General features: G+C 34.2%; 1 protein-coding gene across 1 annotated transcript in view; it reads right to left on the bottom strand.

The window, feature by feature from the left end:
- Positions 1-1,156: 1,156 nt before the first annotated feature.
- Positions 1,157-20,416, bottom strand: part of LOC106141574 (uncharacterized) — a 34,222-nt gene continuing 14,962 nt past the window's right edge. Inside the window, exons 2-6 of the mRNA XM_060947022.1 lie at positions 11,944-12,110; positions 10,736-10,919; positions 9,905-10,044; positions 1,895-2,117; positions 1,157-1,388 (exon numbers count right to left, since the gene is read on the bottom strand). Of these exons, the coding sequence (XP_060803005.1) occupies positions 1,306-1,388; positions 1,895-2,117; positions 9,905-10,044; positions 10,736-10,919; positions 11,944-12,110 (797 nt within the window). The 3' untranslated portion in view covers positions 1,157-1,305. The remainder of the gene's footprint in view (positions 1,389-1,894; positions 2,118-9,904; positions 10,045-10,735; positions 10,920-11,943; positions 12,111-20,416) is intronic.

The raw sequence follows: 20,416 nt of genomic DNA, 5'->3' as shown, positions 1-20,416 counted from the left end.
AGAATTGACATATCTTATGTGAAAACACAGCCATAGATTAACGCTAATAACTTTATCTATATATATACGTTCAGAAATACATTATACTAAAAGTGACGTATTAAAAAAAACATAATAGTGATTTTCCTAATATTATTTTTTTATGTTTCGATGTCAATATGGGTCAGTTAATTTATTTTAGCACCCTGTTGAAATATTAACAGTTTTATTTAATTTACTTTAATTACATAAATATATACATAACTTGTGTCTTTGTCGCAATAATAAGTAGTCATAGATGTTGTCCTTTCATAAAGTTCCGTTTGTTTGCAATCATTTCAAAATCCACCATTATTTTTATATTGAACTTTTACATGAAATAGAGGTATCTCTATTTTCGGTGATAGAACCAAAAGCTATCCAGAAGACGCGACTTCTCAAGAGACATCGACTTGAGAATTACTAGAACGGCGCCAAATAGTACGAGTATGATATATTGCTGAAGGACATGAATGAACTTGAAAGTATCTGAAGTAGTAAAGGCGATATTTCTTTGCTGAATTTATTTTTAGGAATTACAATTTTACATTGTTATTCAAGTTCCTTTTAAACAACACAAAACCCATATTAACATCGGTATTTAAATACAATTCTAGATATTATTATAACTAACAAAATGTTTATTTACATGTTTTGATAAATTTAGAATGTACAAAAAATAACTCCATGATACATTATGAGGTTCTATAGGTATTTTAGTTTATTTACTTAATCAGAGCTACCGACATGATACTAGCACAGCAATGAGAAGGTGCAACTACTTCACTTGGTTGTTAACGATACATGCTGCTAGACAAGAGAAATTAATTGAAAAAAATCCCAAAACATATTGAAAAATATAGTAGATATGGAAAAGGGAGCAGAAATAAATGAACACTTTTTCTGTTTTTCTCGATATTGGTAACAATTATAGATAGCTAACCATTAATATGGTAAAAAGTGCGCGCTCGTCTCCTCGAACGAAAAACCATTATTCTAAGAAAACTACTGGGAATTAAAATAAAGCAACAAACAAATTAGACACATACTTATATAATCATTTGTATCTAAGAGCAACTCATTCAATGAGTTATAAGTACACGTGCCTATTATATAAATGTGTTACTAAATCGCTGAAAGTATCAAGTGCTCTTCTATGTTATTCGTTTGTTCTATAGGTTTGTTTATAACAATATATTTATTTTGTATGGATACATATATTGAACGCAGGCCGACCAATATCTACACTTACACTCTAATATCACCATTTTTGATTCGAATCGATTCTCATAAGCTCATGAATCTTGATATTTCATTAAATGTCCATATTACTGTAGCTAGAAACATTGCGTTCGTGGCTAAGTTTACACCTGCAACAATACAATGTTTAATTAATTTTTTATAAATCGATTGTTATTAAACTTATAGTGAAAATAATGTGTACCTATGTTTGTATTTACTAAAATGAACAAGATCAATGAAGCCAAAAGCATAACATATAGGATAACAAACTAATTTGCATCCAAATTTTACATCGAAACTAAAAAAAGAAACTTATTTTTATTATTTTCTTCTCATCATATTATTTAGTTCGTAGTATCTGCACGTCTGAAGTATTGAAAATCGGCTACTTGTAAACTGGTAACAGGTACCTACGTACAAGTATTGTTTAATTTTACCTCTACTAATTGATCGTCGGAACGCGAACTCATAGTACGCGCCAGGACTTCTCATCAGACTGCTACTATGTCTTTCAATTCACTAACTTCTTATTTTCATACACAACTCTTAGCTCTAGTCTTATAAAAAAACCATATCACAAATTGCCTAGGAATACTGAAAACAATTTTTTTTTTTAATTTTCGATCTAATTTACCTCTACTATTTGACACGTATTTGGAGAGCTGCGTTCTAGAATGTACAGTAATGATGGCGGTCGTGTCCTTCACTACAGGCGGCTCGACCATCACGACAGACTCGCAGCGGACTCGAAGCGCGCCGCTCACAGTCGTCGGAACGCGAACCCGTAGTACGCGCCAGGACTTCTTCAAACCTCCTGGTTGTGTAGGGCTTAATTCTGTACGCTGCCATACGTCAGGCTGAGAACAAATTTAGAAAGTTAATAACATATTTCTAAAGCTAATGGCAATAAATTAATTACTTGTTTATTTTCCCTGTTTTCCACCGTGGGTAACATAATCGTTTTTTACCTAATAAATAAGAAGGTGTAGCTATCTAAAGGGGAAGAGCAATTTGCAGCCATATCTCATGGGCATTCCAATGAGTAGGTATTAGAAATCTAGACAGCTGATGTCTAGATTTCTAATACCTACTCATTGGAATACCTACATTCTACATAATTGCTCGTTCATTTCAGTAATGAAAATTTCAACTTTTTGCCTATATTTGTTCCATTCTTGAATGAGATTACAATTTTCAGAAAGTTCCTCCTTACCTACATTATTAAGACTTTCTACGAATCCATCGTTCAATTCCATTGTCACAAAACAAACATATAATTTGTTTCAATTAATATCTGAAGGGACGTGGGCGGAAAAGTGTATTCAATTTACCTTAATTACGTTTAGAAGTGAGAGGACGGAAAGAAGGTTGATAATTAAATTCACATGATTAAAAATTAAACAAGAGGACTAAAATGAAGGTAAAATCCGTATGACTTCTTCAAATTCTTAAACAAACAAGTGTCGGATTTCGTTTTATCTTTACAGTTCATTTAAATTTTATTTCTTAGATCTCTATTATATACAAAATCTTCATTAAATACCTATACATACTGAAAGTCCCGTATATCCAAAGTTCATATCTTCCCATGGATGTCGTTAAAGGTGACTGAGGGAAAGACTAATAAACTGAATAATAAAACCTGTCAGCAACTGTTACAGCTGCAGCTGTTTATCCATGGACGAGGCGTATCAGCCTTTTCAAGACTGTTGGCTCTGTCTACTCCGTGTATATAGACGTGACCATATTTATGTATATACATATTGAAAGTAACCATACTTCTAAAAAAATAATTATTAGTCATAGTATTTCGTTCAATTTATTTTCAAAATTATACCACTAGACAGATTAATAATAATAGTTTTATGCTACGCTATTTCGTAGAGGTTACTAGCCATTCACTCCAATCATGATTTAATGAATGAATGAATGAATTTAATGAATAATTTATTTGATGAATCTGTTAAAACTTGCCACAATAAATTAGACATGGATGACTTGTTATTGGTAAATAAGTTATGAAACTCTTAAGTACCAAATCCAGTTAAGCTGAGAATTCAGACTAAAGTGCTAACATTGATTGAGACTTAATATTCGGATGGTGGATAAAACTTTTAGTCGATTGTCAGTTAATTTTTAATTAACTCTAATTTATACGGCCCCAAACTTTGTAGACTGTATTTATTACATAAAAAGTTCATAGTTTTTCAATCAGATAAAAAGGATTAAAATTTGATGAAAACAAAATATTACTTAGTAAAAACTTCAAGTCAGTACGATAATTTAAAAATAAGTTTTATTTTAGAAATAAAAAGCGAAGTACATTTCCGAGGTAAAAATTATACTGAAAAGTGAAATAATAATATGGTTTAGTTATGTCCTGATATGAAGATAGCCTATTGATGCAGTTGGAACTTCGTTGCGTTCCTGTGACGGTACCACAGATCCCGGGTTCGATCACTGGTCAGGTCATGATGAAATATACCTGTTTTTTGTTTGCTTTAGCCTTGTCTAGGCTGTATGTTGATTTGTCCAAAACATAATTATAAAACCTAAAAGTTAATTTGTCTATTACGCTTAAATTACCATTAGGTATTATAACATCTTTATTTATTAAAACCAGCCTTATATTAGTAGGTTAGAATTAGGCTTTTTTAGGTAGGTAGGAATTAGCTGACTAGGATCAGATGCCAGGATGGTAGCGTTGTGAAAGGAGAAGAATGTGTACTAAAGATATGGAAGGACTATTTTGAAAGTTTATTTGAAAAAAAGGAAGGAAATAAGAAAGATTTCTGCTATAGCGAAGAAAAAGAGAATGAGATGGAAGGCGAAATTGAAATGTTCGAAATTGTGGAAGCACTTAAGAGTATGAAAGCGGGAAAGGCTGCTGGGTGTGATAGAGTGTCGGTCGAGATGCTTAAAGCAGGAAAAGGCGTAGTAGCTAGTCAGTTGTACTGCCTTTTCAATTTGTGTTGGAGAAGCGGCCGAGTACCAAAAGATTGGTGTAAGGCTGTTATCGTGCCACTTTACAAAGGAAAAGGGTCACAGCTGGACTGCAAAAATTATCGTGGTATAAGCCTGCTTAGCGTCGTCGGCAAATTGTATGCTAAGGTATTGATTAATAGAGTCAGGAATGAAACTGATGACAAAATATGGGATGCTCAAGCGGGATTTCGAAAGGGAATGGGATGTACTGATCAGGTCTTTTCCTTGCGGTGCATAGCCGAAAAGTTTTTGGCCAAGAGTCAAAAAGTCTATTGCACATTCGTAGATCTGGAAAAGGCCTATGACAGAGTTGAGAGGAATGAACTGTGGTCAGCACTTTCTATGCATGGGGTGAGCAGTCTCTTAATACGAGCACTGAAATCCTTATATGAGGATTCGAGTGCTTGTGTCAGGATAAACGGAGCGCACACTGAGTGGTTTAAGATTGAGAAAGGCGTTAGGCAAGGATGTGTTGCGTCACCGTGGCTGTTCAACCTATTTATGGATAGCTGTTTGACAGATTTGAAAGAGTCTAAAAGTGGATTAAGGATGAATGAGTTACTCGTCAAATGTCTGCTCTATGCCGACGATCAGGTTATACTGGCGTCATCAGCGGAGGAGTTACAGGAGATGGTAAACTGTATGCATGAAGCTTTAAAAGAGAAAGGAATGAAAGTGAACGTAAGTAAAACTAAAACACTGGTTTTTGAAATGGAGAAAGAAATGACAGCATGTAATATTTTGATTGGAGGAGGAAAAGTGGAGCAAGTGAAAGAGTTTGTATATCTAGGATCAAAGTTTACATCAGATGGCAAGTATGATAGTGATATTGAAAGGAGAGTGAACGCGGGGAACATGGTGAATGGAGCTTTGCATGCCTTTATGAGCAGTCAGAAACTATCCAAAAAGGCTCGACTGGCTGTGCACAGGGGCGTGTTGGTCCCGACATTAATGTATGGGAGTGAAAGTTGGGTATGGCAAAAGAAGCATGAAAGCAGAATAAATGCAATGGAAATGAGAGCGTTAAGGAGTATGATGGGTGTGAAATTGAGTGACAGGATAAGGAACAGCGTGATAAGGGAATGTTGTGATGTGAAAGAAGATGTAGTTACAGGAATAGAAAAGGGTATGTTAAGATGGTTCGGTCATGTGGAGAGGATGAATGAAAGCAGGTTGACTAAGCAGATATACAAGGAGAGTGTGGAGGGAAAGGTCGGAGTGGGAAGACCTAGACGAACGTATCTTGATCAAATTAAGGACGTCCTGGTAAAGGGTCAGGTCAAAAGTACCCGAAACCGCCGAGCTTGTATGAAGAGAGTTATGAATGTGGACGAAGCGAAAGAAGTATGCAGAGATCGTGGCAAGTGGAAAGAGGTAGTCTCTGCCTACCCCTCCGGGAAAGAGGCGTGATTTTATGTATGTATGTATGTATGTATGTATAGAATTAGGCATATTTGGTTATCAGAAATCACTCAGATCATAGGCATAGTAATATTTTGACTAGGATATGATGAAGGTTATTTACCTAAGTTTTAAATAGGTTAAGGACAAGCTGAGGTATTAGAAATATATCTACAAAATACAAAACTTACACTGATCTATTAATTGAATAATCTTTTAGCCATAAATATCTGTAATCGTTTTTTTAACATTATTGTTCTGTCATTTCTCATGGTTGTATTCCTGGTGAAAGCCACACAAGATAAAATGAATTCACAGGGAGTAAGTACCCTGTGAAAGAGGAGTCATTTTATGCATGCCGTATTATAGGAAGAAGACTTAGGTCGTAATCCAGGGTGAATAAGTCACGTTATTGTAAGGAGCAACTGATCGTGATATATATTAAAATATATCTTAATATTGGCAGCTATTCTTAATATTGGAGATAAAATTTTTTGCTATTCAGATCTTTTCATAGTGCCTAGCAAGTGGGAATATGTGATCTCTGCCCACATTTTGAGAAAGAGAAGTGATTTTTATATATTTTATTTATTTTTTGGATTGATTCATTTCGAAAAAAAATATTTAAGTAGTATTTAATATTAATTCATACGTTTTTAAGTAAACAACGACCAACAAGGATTTCTCACCAGATGATATTAATGTTTCACAACTGCGACTAAGATTCAAGTAGGTAATTTCTAATTACGGAAAAATATTTTAAGGAATGCTACGAAGTATAAAGATTTGAATGAGAAGGAACATTTTGGCAAAATATACAGGGTGTTTTAAAAGGCCATTAGCGAAGATTTAAAGAGTACCTCAACTGCTTTGAGTCGCCTTACAATGAGCTTCGTAATGGCAAACAAAGTAAACGTACTCATACAAAAGCTTCTAAAGATTTTCAGCCGGGAATATTAAACTATTCGTATTACAAAGTGTTCGGTGAGATTAATATCCTGAAAAATTGAAGAGGCTATGTGGTAATAAAAGGTTAAAATAACATTTTGAAATGAAAAAGATCTTCTTTGTACCCATTTCTTCCTGCATTGCATGCTTTTTGCATTTCATTAAAAGCGTTGAAATACCGGTATTACTGGATGTCGTATACTTATACCAGAACTTTTAACATATATTCAAATTTACTTTTAAATGAATCGCTTACAATGACAACATCACCAAAATAGAGGCTGGATTTACACAGTGGGCCATATAGAAACATAAACCACTTTCGTATCATAGACCCATTAAAGTTTGTCTTGTTTTCTATATGGCTCATTGAACCTTTATTAGTACTGCCATTCTATAACCATACACGTCTCGTTATTGCCTACTTCCGATTCTGTACGTTTGATACGTAACGAGTACCAATATATGACCGTAGAGGAGTAGCCCTAATGATTCTAACCCACTATAATAACTTCTACAATATATCACAACTAAACTGAATAGCCGGTTCTGTAGTGGACGTGTTGTGATAGTCTGCTCATAGAATCCGATCACTATAATGAATAGTAAGCCTTGCAAATTGGATTCTGTATTCAATTACTAGGACATGAGCTGAGTTAGTCTCCAGTGCATTGTGTGGCTTCTATACTATACGTTTCCGTCTGAACAATGGAAATGTTTTCGCTGTCACTTTGTATTTGGTTAGTTATCACCCTAACTGTCTGCAAGAAAATACAAACTATCTTCAACGATATAGGGCTTATTGCGGTATTTACACGCTTATTCATACGTTGCAACATGAAACCTTCATTTAAAAAAGACGCTCAGTTTAAAGTATATTTTAAATGAAATATATTTTTTAATAAATTTACAGATATTAATGATGAAGTTATAAATTTCTGGTGAAAGTTCAGGAAAACTGACGAGTTTCAATAAAAAGATATTTTTTCTTCCTACCCTTCAGGGCAAGAGGCATCATAAGTATGTTTGTATGTCGATAAGATATTAGGAAAAAAAATTGTTTGGAAGTTAGAAATATATATTTAAGAAGATATTAGATCGGGGATTACATTTACTTACAGAAAAATATTAAGCGGCCTTGGTCCTATAGAATAGAATAGAATAGAATAGAATAGATTTATTTTCAAAATTGGATACAAGGTATCACTTATTGACGTCACATAACTTAAATCTAATTATAACTACTACCGCTTCCAAAGCGCATGTGTAGAAGAAGCGGCGGAACAAACTACACTGCAGCATTTTCATAGGATCTATTCTCAATTAACAGAAATCACACGACTTTTCAAGTTAATTTTAAGGTAATGGAAAGTACAAAATTAAAATCAACCTATACTCACGTGAAGAAGTGATTTTGAAAAGTTGATGCAAAGTTAATTTGTCGGATTAACTAGACAAAGTCTCATCAAATTATTTAATAAAACTTGGCTTGTATTTTCATAGTTCTTGGCATGAAACTTAAAGCAAACATGTTGCGAAGGCTAAAGTTACTAACTAAATACAGCAAAGATTTCATAATTAGAACAGGGTTTTACAAAGTTTCCTTTACAATATAAAGATAATAATTATCTTTATTAAAAAGCCCATAAAAATCGCAAGAGAAAGAGTTGGTCTCAGGGTTGTTAACTGACTCATTCCAGGGCTTGTGATGGATTTATTTATTTATTTTTACTTTATGCACGTAAAATGTACAATAGGTGGGCATAATGACACAAGGTATTCTCTGCCAGTCGAACCTTTGGACCAAATTGAGATGTATGTACGTGTGGTGCGATAACTGTAAAATAAATAGTAATATAAAGAATAGGTTACTTAATAAACTTAAATATAATAGTTTACATATAGTATGACTAAAGATACATACTCCAAATAAAAAACATAGATATACTACATAAGTTGGCTGATTGTGTAGACTTATAGAAAATCATCTGCAAGAAGATATACACTTGCTCCCTGAATGCAAATATGATTTGAGAGTATATTAATAAAACTCGTAAAAGATATGTACATATAGTTTTCAAAAATGGCCAAATTATGATAAAATATTTCATCTACTTAGTCTAGTGTACTTCGCTGAAGTAGCAGTGGTAGGGTATATAGCGCGTAGCATGTTTTGTCGATGGGACAAAAGGATTCTAGACAATATAATGGCTAACTAGCATTGGATAGCCTCTCACACGATTATCGTAGGTTGAAGAAAGACGATTTAGGGAATAGGAGCACAGTCATCTTGCGTAAGCTATAATGCTGGTCTGTAACGAAGAAAAATCAAAGTGTGTATCTGCTGCAGATTGTAAAATATAAAAAGGAGAAAGGCTTATAAACTTGGAATTCTTCTTTTAGGTAATAAGCTAGCAACCTATCACTTTTTGAATCTCAATCTCATCATAAAGACATGCAGCTGATCGATCGTGCCCAAGATCATGAGTGGGTGTTTTTTAAGGCTTAGCTTCATTTTGGCTCTGCATACCCAGCGAAGGTGATAAATACATTATATGTATGTAGGTATGAAGAAAACGCTGGATGCAGGTTGCTTATAAGCGGTACTGTTGGAATCTTTAGATAACCCTTTGTCTATTCTTTAGAAATGAATTTCATGCAGCAGATCTTGGTTATTAAATTATGTGATGCAAACATTTGTTACCCAATGTTAATATAAAATATTTTTTGTAGGAATACCATGTGTATGCAAGTTGACAATCGCTTAAAACCAACTACAACGCGTTGTCGACTTTACGTACAATTCCCTGTCTCATTTATCTTGAATCGAATAAACCTTTTCTCTACAGACGGACCAAATTCGATTTAGATGCGAACCACAGCATCTCTATATAGAACATTTATACTCACTGCACCAATGCTGTATAGGGTCTTTTCATATTCACAGTGCTTAGGTATGTGATAACATTTCAGAAGATAGAATTGAAGCAATTTGAAGAATAGAGATGAATTGCGTTACCAAATCTGATAATATACGCATTAGGAATATTTACTGTTTTTTTTTTAATATAAAGATAAAAAATCTTTAGTAAAACCTTTCTAAGACAATTTTACAGAAATTAAATATATAACAAACATATTACTTAAAATATATAACGGATAACAAAACAGATCACAACAAAGCGGCAGTATATTATATCATTTTTTATTGTATCCGAAGAGCTAAAATTTCTGCGAGTTCCTGATTGACGACTACGACCACTTTGTCAAGAATGAAACAACTTTGAAGAAGAAGGTAAATTTGACATACCTTTTGCAGCTCATCATCGATGTACCAATTTATATCCGAAGGTGGTAACGAATAATCCGAGGAACAATTGAGGAATATCTGCTCTCCTGGCTTGAGCACCTTTGGGGCCCCTGTTATAACAGGGTCCGCCTGCGGCATGGCTGAAGCAAAACAAATTTGAATACATCAACTGAAGTTACAGCAGTCGAGTTAAGTAATTGTACGACGGAACGTTTCCTAGGAAATTTCCATTCCTAGGAAACGTTCCGTTTTAAATCAACAGATAGTTTTAATCTAATACTTTTATTGGGTCAGTAATTTCATTTGGTGGTTAATTAAAGCCGTTAAGGTGGTTTTAAGAAATCAATATACCTAATAGCCACAAACTAATTGAATATATGATGTCAAGAAATGAATACTCCTTTGATCAAAATAATACTAGATATCACAGTTTGCTAAGTTAGGAACAGAACATGTAAGGTGAGATCTCACTAGTATTATCCGCCGGCGGTGCAAGTGTGCTCCTACTAGTATGGATAACAGAACTATCTTCATAAAGTAAAAAATACTTTTGAGTTTATGTTTATATGTAGTATTAGTAAATTTTCCTTATAGTTTTAATATACCTACTTAAGCGCTAGTAGTGTAAATGGGATAAACTATAGAAGTAACTAGAGAGCAGCCGTAGCTCCGCCCGCGTAAAAAGAAAAATCTCGTTATGTACCGTTCCCGCGGAAATTTTCAAAAATCCTTTCTGAACCAATGCCCAGATAGAGATAATTTGTTCTGTGCGTTGAAAGATCATTCAATCAATCAGATAGCTTTGCGTTAAATATAAATATGGATACTTACCAACAACATTCATATGCTTCGTCTGCCTAGCTATTTGGAACTTTGGTCCTTCGGTGGAGACCTCGCAAGTGTACACCGCTCTCGTGGCGATGGGAGGAGGCATCACCTTCACCATACACGAGTCTGCAGTACACTCCCCGTCCTGCACCATGATGTCTGTCAGGTTGAACAGACGTATGGGAGGCTAGAATAAAAATTTGTTTTAAAATCAAATATATATTTTTATGATTAGATTTGATAACTTTGCTTACATGGGTATTATTTATAGTTTTATAGTTAATCAGTATCACATGACACTAGCCTATACTTATTTTGGGGCTTGCTCAATGTGTTAAAAGCTTTTCCCGTATAGCATACTAATTGTCTTTTAAATTTCAATATACCTAAACGCTCGCATGTTAGTACAAATACTCAAGCTTAAGACCGCTAGAATAAAATATAATTTCACAGAGTAGACAGGGACCACATTATCATGAAACAAAATGACTTAAAGAAAAATTTCAAGTACATATAATAAAAGCTCTGAAATCAAAAACGTTGGCTTAAAAATATTAAACGCTAAAATTAAAGTATATAAAACGGCTATAAAGAGAAAGATGAAATTTATACCGAATCATTGTTGTGATGTACATCATATTATATGTGTCAATTCGCAAATAAGTGATTCGTCGCGTACAAAATATTGAATGCGAGTAATTCCGGAAGCGGTGCTGTATAAATAAGATGTGAAAGGAATTCTCAATTTAATTAGGTAACCGTATGCGACTTGAGCTTTTCGGCAGACATTTTTTACCTCTTTTGTGCTACCAAGGAAAATATTTGCAGGGAATGGATGGCATTAAATTCATTGCATTAGTAAAATTGGTTTTTAAATTTGATGCGTCATCATTTAAAATTATATTATATATTAGGAAGTATAAATGCGAAAATTGTGTTAAGTAAAGATAAAAATCATAGCAACCTGCCACCATCAGTATCACAACTTCCTTAAGAAGCCTAAGCCTACAGAGTTTCGAGGTTTTCAGAAGTGTTGGTTCTGTCAACCACGTAAAGGATTAAGACTTGATATATCTTTCTGAATATCATGTGGCGTTTTTTATGTACATAATTAATTTCCGTCCGTAGATCTATTCTTATAAATTTGAAGGGTAGTAGTCCCTTTGAATCAAGAACTACTTACTAATCGTACTAGAAAATTTCAGTCTAACCTTTTGTGAAGGGTTGTATCTAAATATCTCATTCATGTCCCTGTAAAACTTGACGGAGTGGAGTTTCTGGTCGTCCATCTGGAAGTGGCAGCTGAGAAGAGCTGGTCTCCGTGGGTCAGCGTACAGAGGAACCTGGAGCTGAGTTATCTCGTGCGCTGATGTGATTGCTGAAACAAGATAGAGAAATGAGTTACAGAGCGATATTAAAGTAAAACTTTTAGGAAATTATGGTCGAAAATCCTATGGTTCTAACAGTCCTTTAGTTATCAATTTTCTATTTTTAGAAAGACGTCCTTAGCATTATTTACGTCTATCTATCACTTATGATAAAGATTATTTGACGATAAATGGAAATATAATCATGCTAAATCTGAAAGTGAAAGTACGTATGTTGGTACGAGTGTAAATGTTTGTTAATCTTCCACGAAAACACTAGGCCTTAAAATGATTTTATATACATGTGAGCGTAACCAGGGGTAAAATGTTAGGAATTAAAAGAATAAACAAAAAACTTTTGTGTTAACAGTGCTTAACAATTCTTCAAGAATAAACAAAACTTCCCAGTCATATTCCAACAATTTATCGACCACTAAAGTGGGTACCTCTGGCCACTCCAAGTAGCCAAAGTAACTCATGCCCGTAGAATACCGGTCTCTGTAGACATGCTAGTTAGAACTTCTTGAATAGTTTAACTTGCTTGATATTGTATTAGACCAGTCCAACTTAGCTGTTCAATTTGATTTCAGTTTCTGAATCCAGGACGGGGTCAGGAACTTTCGGAACTGCTATATTTTAACGTTCAACATTTGGTTTTAGTGTTTTAAATCTCAACTCTACATCTTCATTGTATAATCTCTACCTAAGCCTTCAGTTAATTATAAAACTAAAGATCGGATATTGATATTTTCATAGAAAAAAAACGATAAATAAGTAAATTTGCAAAATAAAAAGTGCAATTATGTAAACTCACAACTTCCACTAGGAAGTTGCTGCAAAACATACATTTAAATTGTCCGTGCGTTTATATCGCGCAATGCATTTTAACTTTTAAACGTGACTGAAATATCATTTTTCTACTGTGAATGTTAAGCTACGTTACTAAAATAGACGAAAATAATACAAAAACAAACAGGAAATGGCGCGTTCTCACCAAATATGGAACAAAATTTGTTTTTATTTCATGGTATTTTAGGATGATTCAAACATTGGTCTGACAACACAAGATTGGATACATGCTATTTTGGATTATCATTGCACATGTTTTATTTTAACAATCAGATTTACCTCATAAAACTTTAAACATAAATGTAAAAACTAAATATTTTGAGCAGATGTTTAAAATAATTTACGGTGAAAACAAATTTAATTACAATTTTACGCCGTTACGTCTAAAGCACTCAACCGATATTAATGAGATAGGTTGTAACTTTATACAAGCTATTTATATCCTTATATAGAATATGAACGTTTGTAATAGCTATTAATAAAAACATACACAAGTCGTTCATGCATACTATGAAAAAATTCTCTTGGTGTATTTTTTACTCAAGCATTTTAAAGTCATTCCCTTTAGAGTCTCGTTTTCCACTAGAGCGACTCCTGAAGTGTTAAATATTCTATTTTAAAAGCATTCTTCGGGTCGTACAATCTGCATTATGAAGTAAATTTGTTCAAGGTAAATATGATAAGGTCAGTAAATATTTACTAAGGAAGAGGCATAATATCTTGAATGGTTTTTAGTGTATTTGTTCACCTCAGACCTTTTAATGCATATATAAGTAGGTATTTCATCAAAATGTAGTAGCATAATTATGGGAAAATAACAAAATTATATCTTCAGTGATATTAATTGTTGGTCTTTTTCTAACATTCTTATGAAACAAGCTTTCACCCGCAGCTCTGCCCGGGTTAGGCTGAAATTTCCGCTTTTTTATTACCTTATCTAGGAATTACCAAAAGTGTACCCCTTTGTCCTTTTACGTGTAAACAATATTTGTACAAAGTTTTATCAAAATCGGTCAAGGTAACAAACACCTTCTTTCACATTTATAATAAGTATTAGTTGGGATTGGGACTTATTGGTTCGTATATTATATTGCCAAATCAATTAGTACGTTTCGTATAGGTATCATGATATATGGCGGTAAGCCAAATGATAAATACCCACGAATTGCATTGTAATCTACTGTCACGCTGAAAGGGTTAAATGAATTAATATTTAATTAACATCAAAATTCAATGAGGATTTAATTAATAACCCCTGAGCAGTGAATGGAAGTTAAGCAAAGCCGTAAGCATTAAGTAAATAAGTATAAAACAGGAAACTTTTGAATGGACTGTCCCCGAAGTTTGGAACTTGAGTGACAAGTTTACTTGGTCAAATAACAGTGATTATACCTTAATTAATACAACAATCTTGGTGTTCAATTTAATGCAAATGTAAGTACTTCTGTCTATACGATGACTTTGCTGCCAGGAAAAATAGTGTGGCACTTTTCTTTCACGCTGAAAATCACATCGTTTATAAAGTATGTACAAGATTTAGATTAAAAAATACCTACCCCCATTTAAGTTCGCGCCATTTAATAGTCTAGGTGTTGCAGTAATTTTGCATTTGCAGTTTGTAAATTCCAGCGAATTTATAAATCTGTGTCAAGGATTATGAAACTTTTCACTTTATCCACTGCAATCACTCCTGGGCGTCTTTAAAGAGTTATTTACTGTAATATTCTTATGTAATTTATTCGTGAAACGGAAATTCCAGTCCATTTACTCTACTTTAGCACTTTGGTTCGGTGGAGGGAAAGAAATGCTTTTAATAAAAGTAATTTTGGAACAAATTTACTCGATTTGCCCCGGATAAAGGTTGAATAATAATTATGGAGGGTTCCACTGAGTAATTTGCTTAAGTTGCTTTGCCATGAACGCAAGACTCAGCACCCAAGCTCCAGCTATTTAAAACATCAAACTTCGATACGAGGATGAACTTCGTCTGTTGAATATTCATTATTTTAATACTGTTGCCCCAGTTGGATAACGTTTTTATTTACCATTTTCACTGGATTGTGCTTCTACTCTATTAACTGCTAGTTAATGTATTCAGAGCCTTCTTATGAAATAGGTCATTGGTTACTTCAATCTGTTATTATTAACGAGATATACATTCAGTCAGAAAAGTATCGGGAATGGATTATTTATTTATGGTTCCAAATTCAAATTTTTGTTTTTTTTTGTTGTTGTTAGATTGGCACAACTGTTTTCCATTTTGGCGCGGAGTTTGAGTTGCATCTGTTGTTTACATTAAATACAGTGCTATTTTTAGTTATATCATATCTAGTGTGTATTGCTAATTTCATAATGGATAAAAACATCGAACAAAGAGTTTGTCTTAAATTTTGCATTGCCAATGGAATATCGTGTTCGGAGTCACTGAAAATGTTACAGAAGGCTTACGGTGAATCGACTTTATCAAAAACTCGTGCTTATGAGTGGTACAAAGCGTTCAAAAGCGGTCGAGATGTGATGGAAGATTTGCCTCGCTCTGGTAGGCCATCAACGTCTGCAACTGAAGTTAACATCGCAAAAGTGAAGGAAATAGTGACTGAAAATCCTCATTCAACTTTGAGAGAGATAGCCACCGAACTTTCTGTATCTCACGAGTCGATCCGTACCATTTTAACTAATAATTTGGGTATGAAACATGTTGCCGCTCGGCTAGTCCCAAAAGACCTGAATTTTTTTCAAAAACTCAATCGCATGAGAGTCGCTGAGGACATGCTAGAACGAGTCAATTCCGACCCAACATTCATGAAACGCATTGTTACTGGTGACGAGACGTGGGTTTACGAGTTTGACATGCAAACTAGTCAACAAGCTTCGGAGTGGCGCCTTCCAACTGAACCGAAACCGAAAAAACCACGCCAAAGTCGTTCAAAAGTCAAAGTCATGTTGACTGTTTTCTTTGACTATCGCGGTGTTGTGCACTCGGAATTCTTGCCGGAAGGTCAAACGGTAAATAAGGAATATTATTTGAGTGTTATGCGGCGTTTAAGAGAGCAAATCCGACGAAAACGGCCAGATTTGTGGAAAGAAAATTCTTGGATTTTGCACCATGATAATGCACCTTCGCACAAGGCCATCATTGTGAACGAATTTTTAACCAAACACTCAACAAATACCATCGAGCAACCACCATATTCACCAGATATGGCTCCAGCCGACTTTTTTCTTTTTCCTAAACTCAAATTACCACTTCGTGGCACCCGTTTTCAATCGGTAGAAGACATAAAAGAGAATTCGCGGCGAGAACTGACCTCAATTCCGGAAACAGCGTTTAAAAAATGTTTTGATGATTGGATTATTCGTTGGCGTAAGTGTATCGTTTCTAAAGGAGCATATTTTGAAGGTGATAAAATAAATTTGGATGAATAACAAACAGTTTGTGTATTATTGATCTTTTCCTGCTACTTTCTTGACAGAGTAGTATATTTAACACCTTAAGTACTTGTATTAGAACAAAATTTGTCATGAGCATGTTCGCGTGTTTAACTAATTTTGATACACATATTGTGGCGGATATTTGCGAACTTTGATAAGAAAATGTTTCATCAATAATCTTTATCGGAACCATATCGGAAACGAAGAGGGATACAAAGAAGATATATCAGGTATGCTATGTGCGTAATAATACTCAAGATCTTTAACACCAAACGGTACTTAATTCAAACTAATCACATTTATTTTTGTTAATTTTTGGTTAAGTATCTACGTGTAGGTAGTTGTCATGTTTGAAATAGCACCCAACGAACTAATAAACACTAAATAATATATTAATTACTAATAATACCACTGACCTCATCTGTCCTAAATGACGTCATTTAGGTTTTAGGTGGGCACGACTAATTCCCATGCAAACATTAGCGTGTATGCCACCTCTGATCTTTTCCCGTGGGAATGTTGGCTATAACTAGAATTAGTTCAAACCTATTTTTTAATATCGCTGTAGTTTGCAAAAGGTTCAACATATCACAACTTTATTTACCTACAGGGCAGACAGAGGCAATGGTCACAATATTTTAAGGTTATTTTTTTTGTGGGTGAGTTACTGATGGAATCAAAATTCACATAAGTAACACATCGCTAGCCCAGTGCCTTAGAGAGGTTAGTCGTTGAACCACCGACGCTCTGAAATCACCTCTTTCTTTTCTGTAGATATGAGACAGAAACGACCCAAAAACGGTCTCCTACTATGACATATTTGGGATAGCCGTATAATTATTATTTTACTTTGTTTGTAAGAATTTCCATTGTTTTGTTCTATTATATCAAAAAGGATCACAGGAAAATGGTAAGAGCGCCCGGGGCTGTAGGGATAGGCCTTGGGGTTAAAATATTACAAAAAAACATTGGACATACAAAATCATATTTCTTCAGCCGACCACAGGACACAAAGAAGAATAATGTACATACACTTGATTTTTTTATATCCAGCCGAGTTTACCCAACTTATTTACACTCTATAATATGGCTGTCGTTACCTTTATCCATTTAAGATACTATGAGAAGGAATTTTGAAATGAAAACCATCAGACACTTATTCACATCCACTCTAAAGGAAGGAAGTAGGTAAGACATTATTACAGCGTTAAGATAATTCGTCTCAAGGTATGTTTTTATAAACTTGATTTCCTTGCAAGGGCAAAATTTTGGCCCATTACTATTTAAATTAAAATCAGCACCAATAAAAAAAAAATATTGAGAAAAAAGAAACAAAGCAAGAATTGATAAGAAAATACGGTTATTGGATAAAGATTGTCAAGGGATAAAATTTAAAGTTAATACGGAATCGTCTCAGATTTGGGTTCCAGCCAACTATGATGCGCCGCAAATCTACATATTTTTATACTGCAAGACAGGTTTAAAAGAGATTTTAGATTTGATTATTTATGCTTATGGTCGGCTACTACCATACTTGTCTAGTAGCGAAGGAAATAATACACTGTATGCAAATATTGTAATAATCGATATACGGAAACACTAATTAACTTAGGATTCTTCTTTTAGGCGATAGGGGCGATAGGGTAGCAACCTCTCGCTATAAGTATGTTAATCTCAATTCACAGCGAGAGAAAAATGTGTATACAGGCAACTGGTGATAAGTTCATATAGGCTGAGTTCCCTTGAAAAGGGCGTTAAGCAAACTGAAGTCACTTCGTGTAAAAATCTGACTTTCCAAATTCAGGTTGATCATAGACACACCCTGGACTCCCCTGCAGAGAGGGACGAAGATGCAATTTGGACTCTGGTGCGATGATAGACTAGATAGTTTAGATATCTGATCTATAGTTTAGGATAGGCTATAGCCTATCCTAAACTATAGATCAGATATCCTATTAATGGATAGATGTTTGACAGATTTGAAAGAGTCTGAAAGTGGATTAAGGATGAATGAGTTACTCGTCAAATGTCTGCTCTATGCCAACGATCAGGTTATACTGGCGTCATCAGCGGAAGAGTTACAGGGGATGGTAAACTGTATGCATGAAGCTTTAAAAGAGAAAGGAATAAAAGTGAACGTAACTAAAACTAAAACATTGGTTTTTGAAACGGAGAAAGAAATGACAACATGTAATATTTTGATTGGAGGAGAAAAAGTTGAGCAAGTGAAAGAGTTTGTATATCTAGGATCAAGTTAACATCAGATGGCAAGTGTGATAGTGATATTGAAAGAAGAGTGAACGCGGGGAACATGGTGAATGGAGCTTTGCATGCCTTTATGAGCAGTCAGAAACTATTCAAAAAGGCTCGACTGGCTGTGCATGGGGGCGTGTTGGTCCCGACATTAATGTATGGGAGTGAAGGTTGGGTATGGCAAAAGAAGCACGAAAGCAGAATAAATGCAGTGGAAATGAGAGCGTTAAGGAGTATGATGGATGTGAAATTGAGTGACCGGATAAGGAACAGCGTGATAAGGGAATGTTGTAATGTGAAAGAAGATGTAGTTACAGGAATAGAAAAAGGTATGTTTAGATGGTTTGGTCATGTGGAGAGGATGAATAAAAGCAGGTTGACTAAACAGATATACAAGGGGAGTGTGGAGGAAAAGGTCGGAGTGGGAAGACCTAGACGAACGTATCTTGATCAAATTAAGGATGTCCTGGTAAAGGGTCAGGTCAAAAGTACCCGAAACCGCCGAGCTAATTCTCATAATTCTCTTCATGCAGAATTATGAATGTGGATGAAAGTATGCATAGATTGTGGCAAGTGGAAAGAGGTAGTCTCTGCCTACCCCTCCGGGAAAGAGGCGTGATTTAATGTATTTTATGTAAAGATCAGAGAAATATTTGTGGTACAAGAACCCTTGCGTTTATGCGTTCATTTTTACCTATTTTTATGTTTTCGTGAAATCAAAATAAAATAAAATAATGAAGCTAAACTTATCTTATTACTTTCAAAGCAGATATGAATCGTTTCGCCACAAAATGTCTCAAGGACATAAGCAAACAAATTGCCCTGGAATGATTGCGATATTTCTGTTGCCAGACTATTTTAATTAAGACGTTAGTATGACAAATAGCTGTATTGTAGTCTAAATTCACTTCAAAAAGGTATATTACACAAAAATAATAGATGGGTAGGTACTTTGTTTATGAAAAAGTAATAAACAAATTTAAAAGTAGTTACATATAATCACGTCTAGGTATATCCCTTGCGAGATAGACAGTTCCAATGGTTTTGTAAGACCACGATCCGCTGATTGATGATAGCACTGTGATTCAAAAATTGGCTGCCTTTAATACGAGTAGTATAAGTATAATAAAAGTATGTGTTTAAAAACTTACTTACTCAAGAAAGCAGAAAATTAAATATTCCTCTTTTGAAGATCTAAGTTTACCTTAGTAACAAATTTTATCGAAATTGTTTCAAATATTTTAATAATGTATTTGAGTATGTAATAAAATACAAATAATAAATAAAAAAATGCTCTTAAGTTCCTACAAAAGGTTAACGCACAACTGAGTTAGATGATGCTATTAGCATTTCCATCATTATAAGTCGGCCTATTGTTCATTATATTGTACGAAGCAGTACCAAAATTACAAGCTATCAATTTATAATTCCCGATATCCGTTTATAACATATGCTGAATATAATTGCTTTCCTACGTGTCCAATTACTTTTAATTAAATGGTCCAATTTAAATGGTTTTAATCCGGCATTAATATCTATAATACCAGTTACATAATTATGATATACATTTTATTAATAGAGAATATTTCTTATATAAAAGCTGTTAGGATATATAAAACAAAAAAGTCGACTTACCTATCAACCAAAGCCCGTGAATAGATTTTTGATTTTAACTTGCATTATTATTCTTTATGTTCGTCGGTGGTCGAATTCCACCTCGATCATGTACTAATGGCTATATTCGAAGTTATACGTAAAATCGTTTGAATACTAACCGATGCTC

This window comes from Amyelois transitella, chromosome 12 (assembly GCF_032362555.1).
Source record: "Amyelois transitella isolate CPQ chromosome 12, ilAmyTran1.1, whole genome shotgun sequence".
Taxonomy (NCBI): domain Eukaryota; kingdom Metazoa; phylum Arthropoda; class Insecta; order Lepidoptera; family Pyralidae; genus Amyelois; species Amyelois transitella.
The sequence above is the reverse complement of the archived record's forward strand: the minus strand, read 5'-3'. Positions and strand labels throughout refer to the sequence as shown.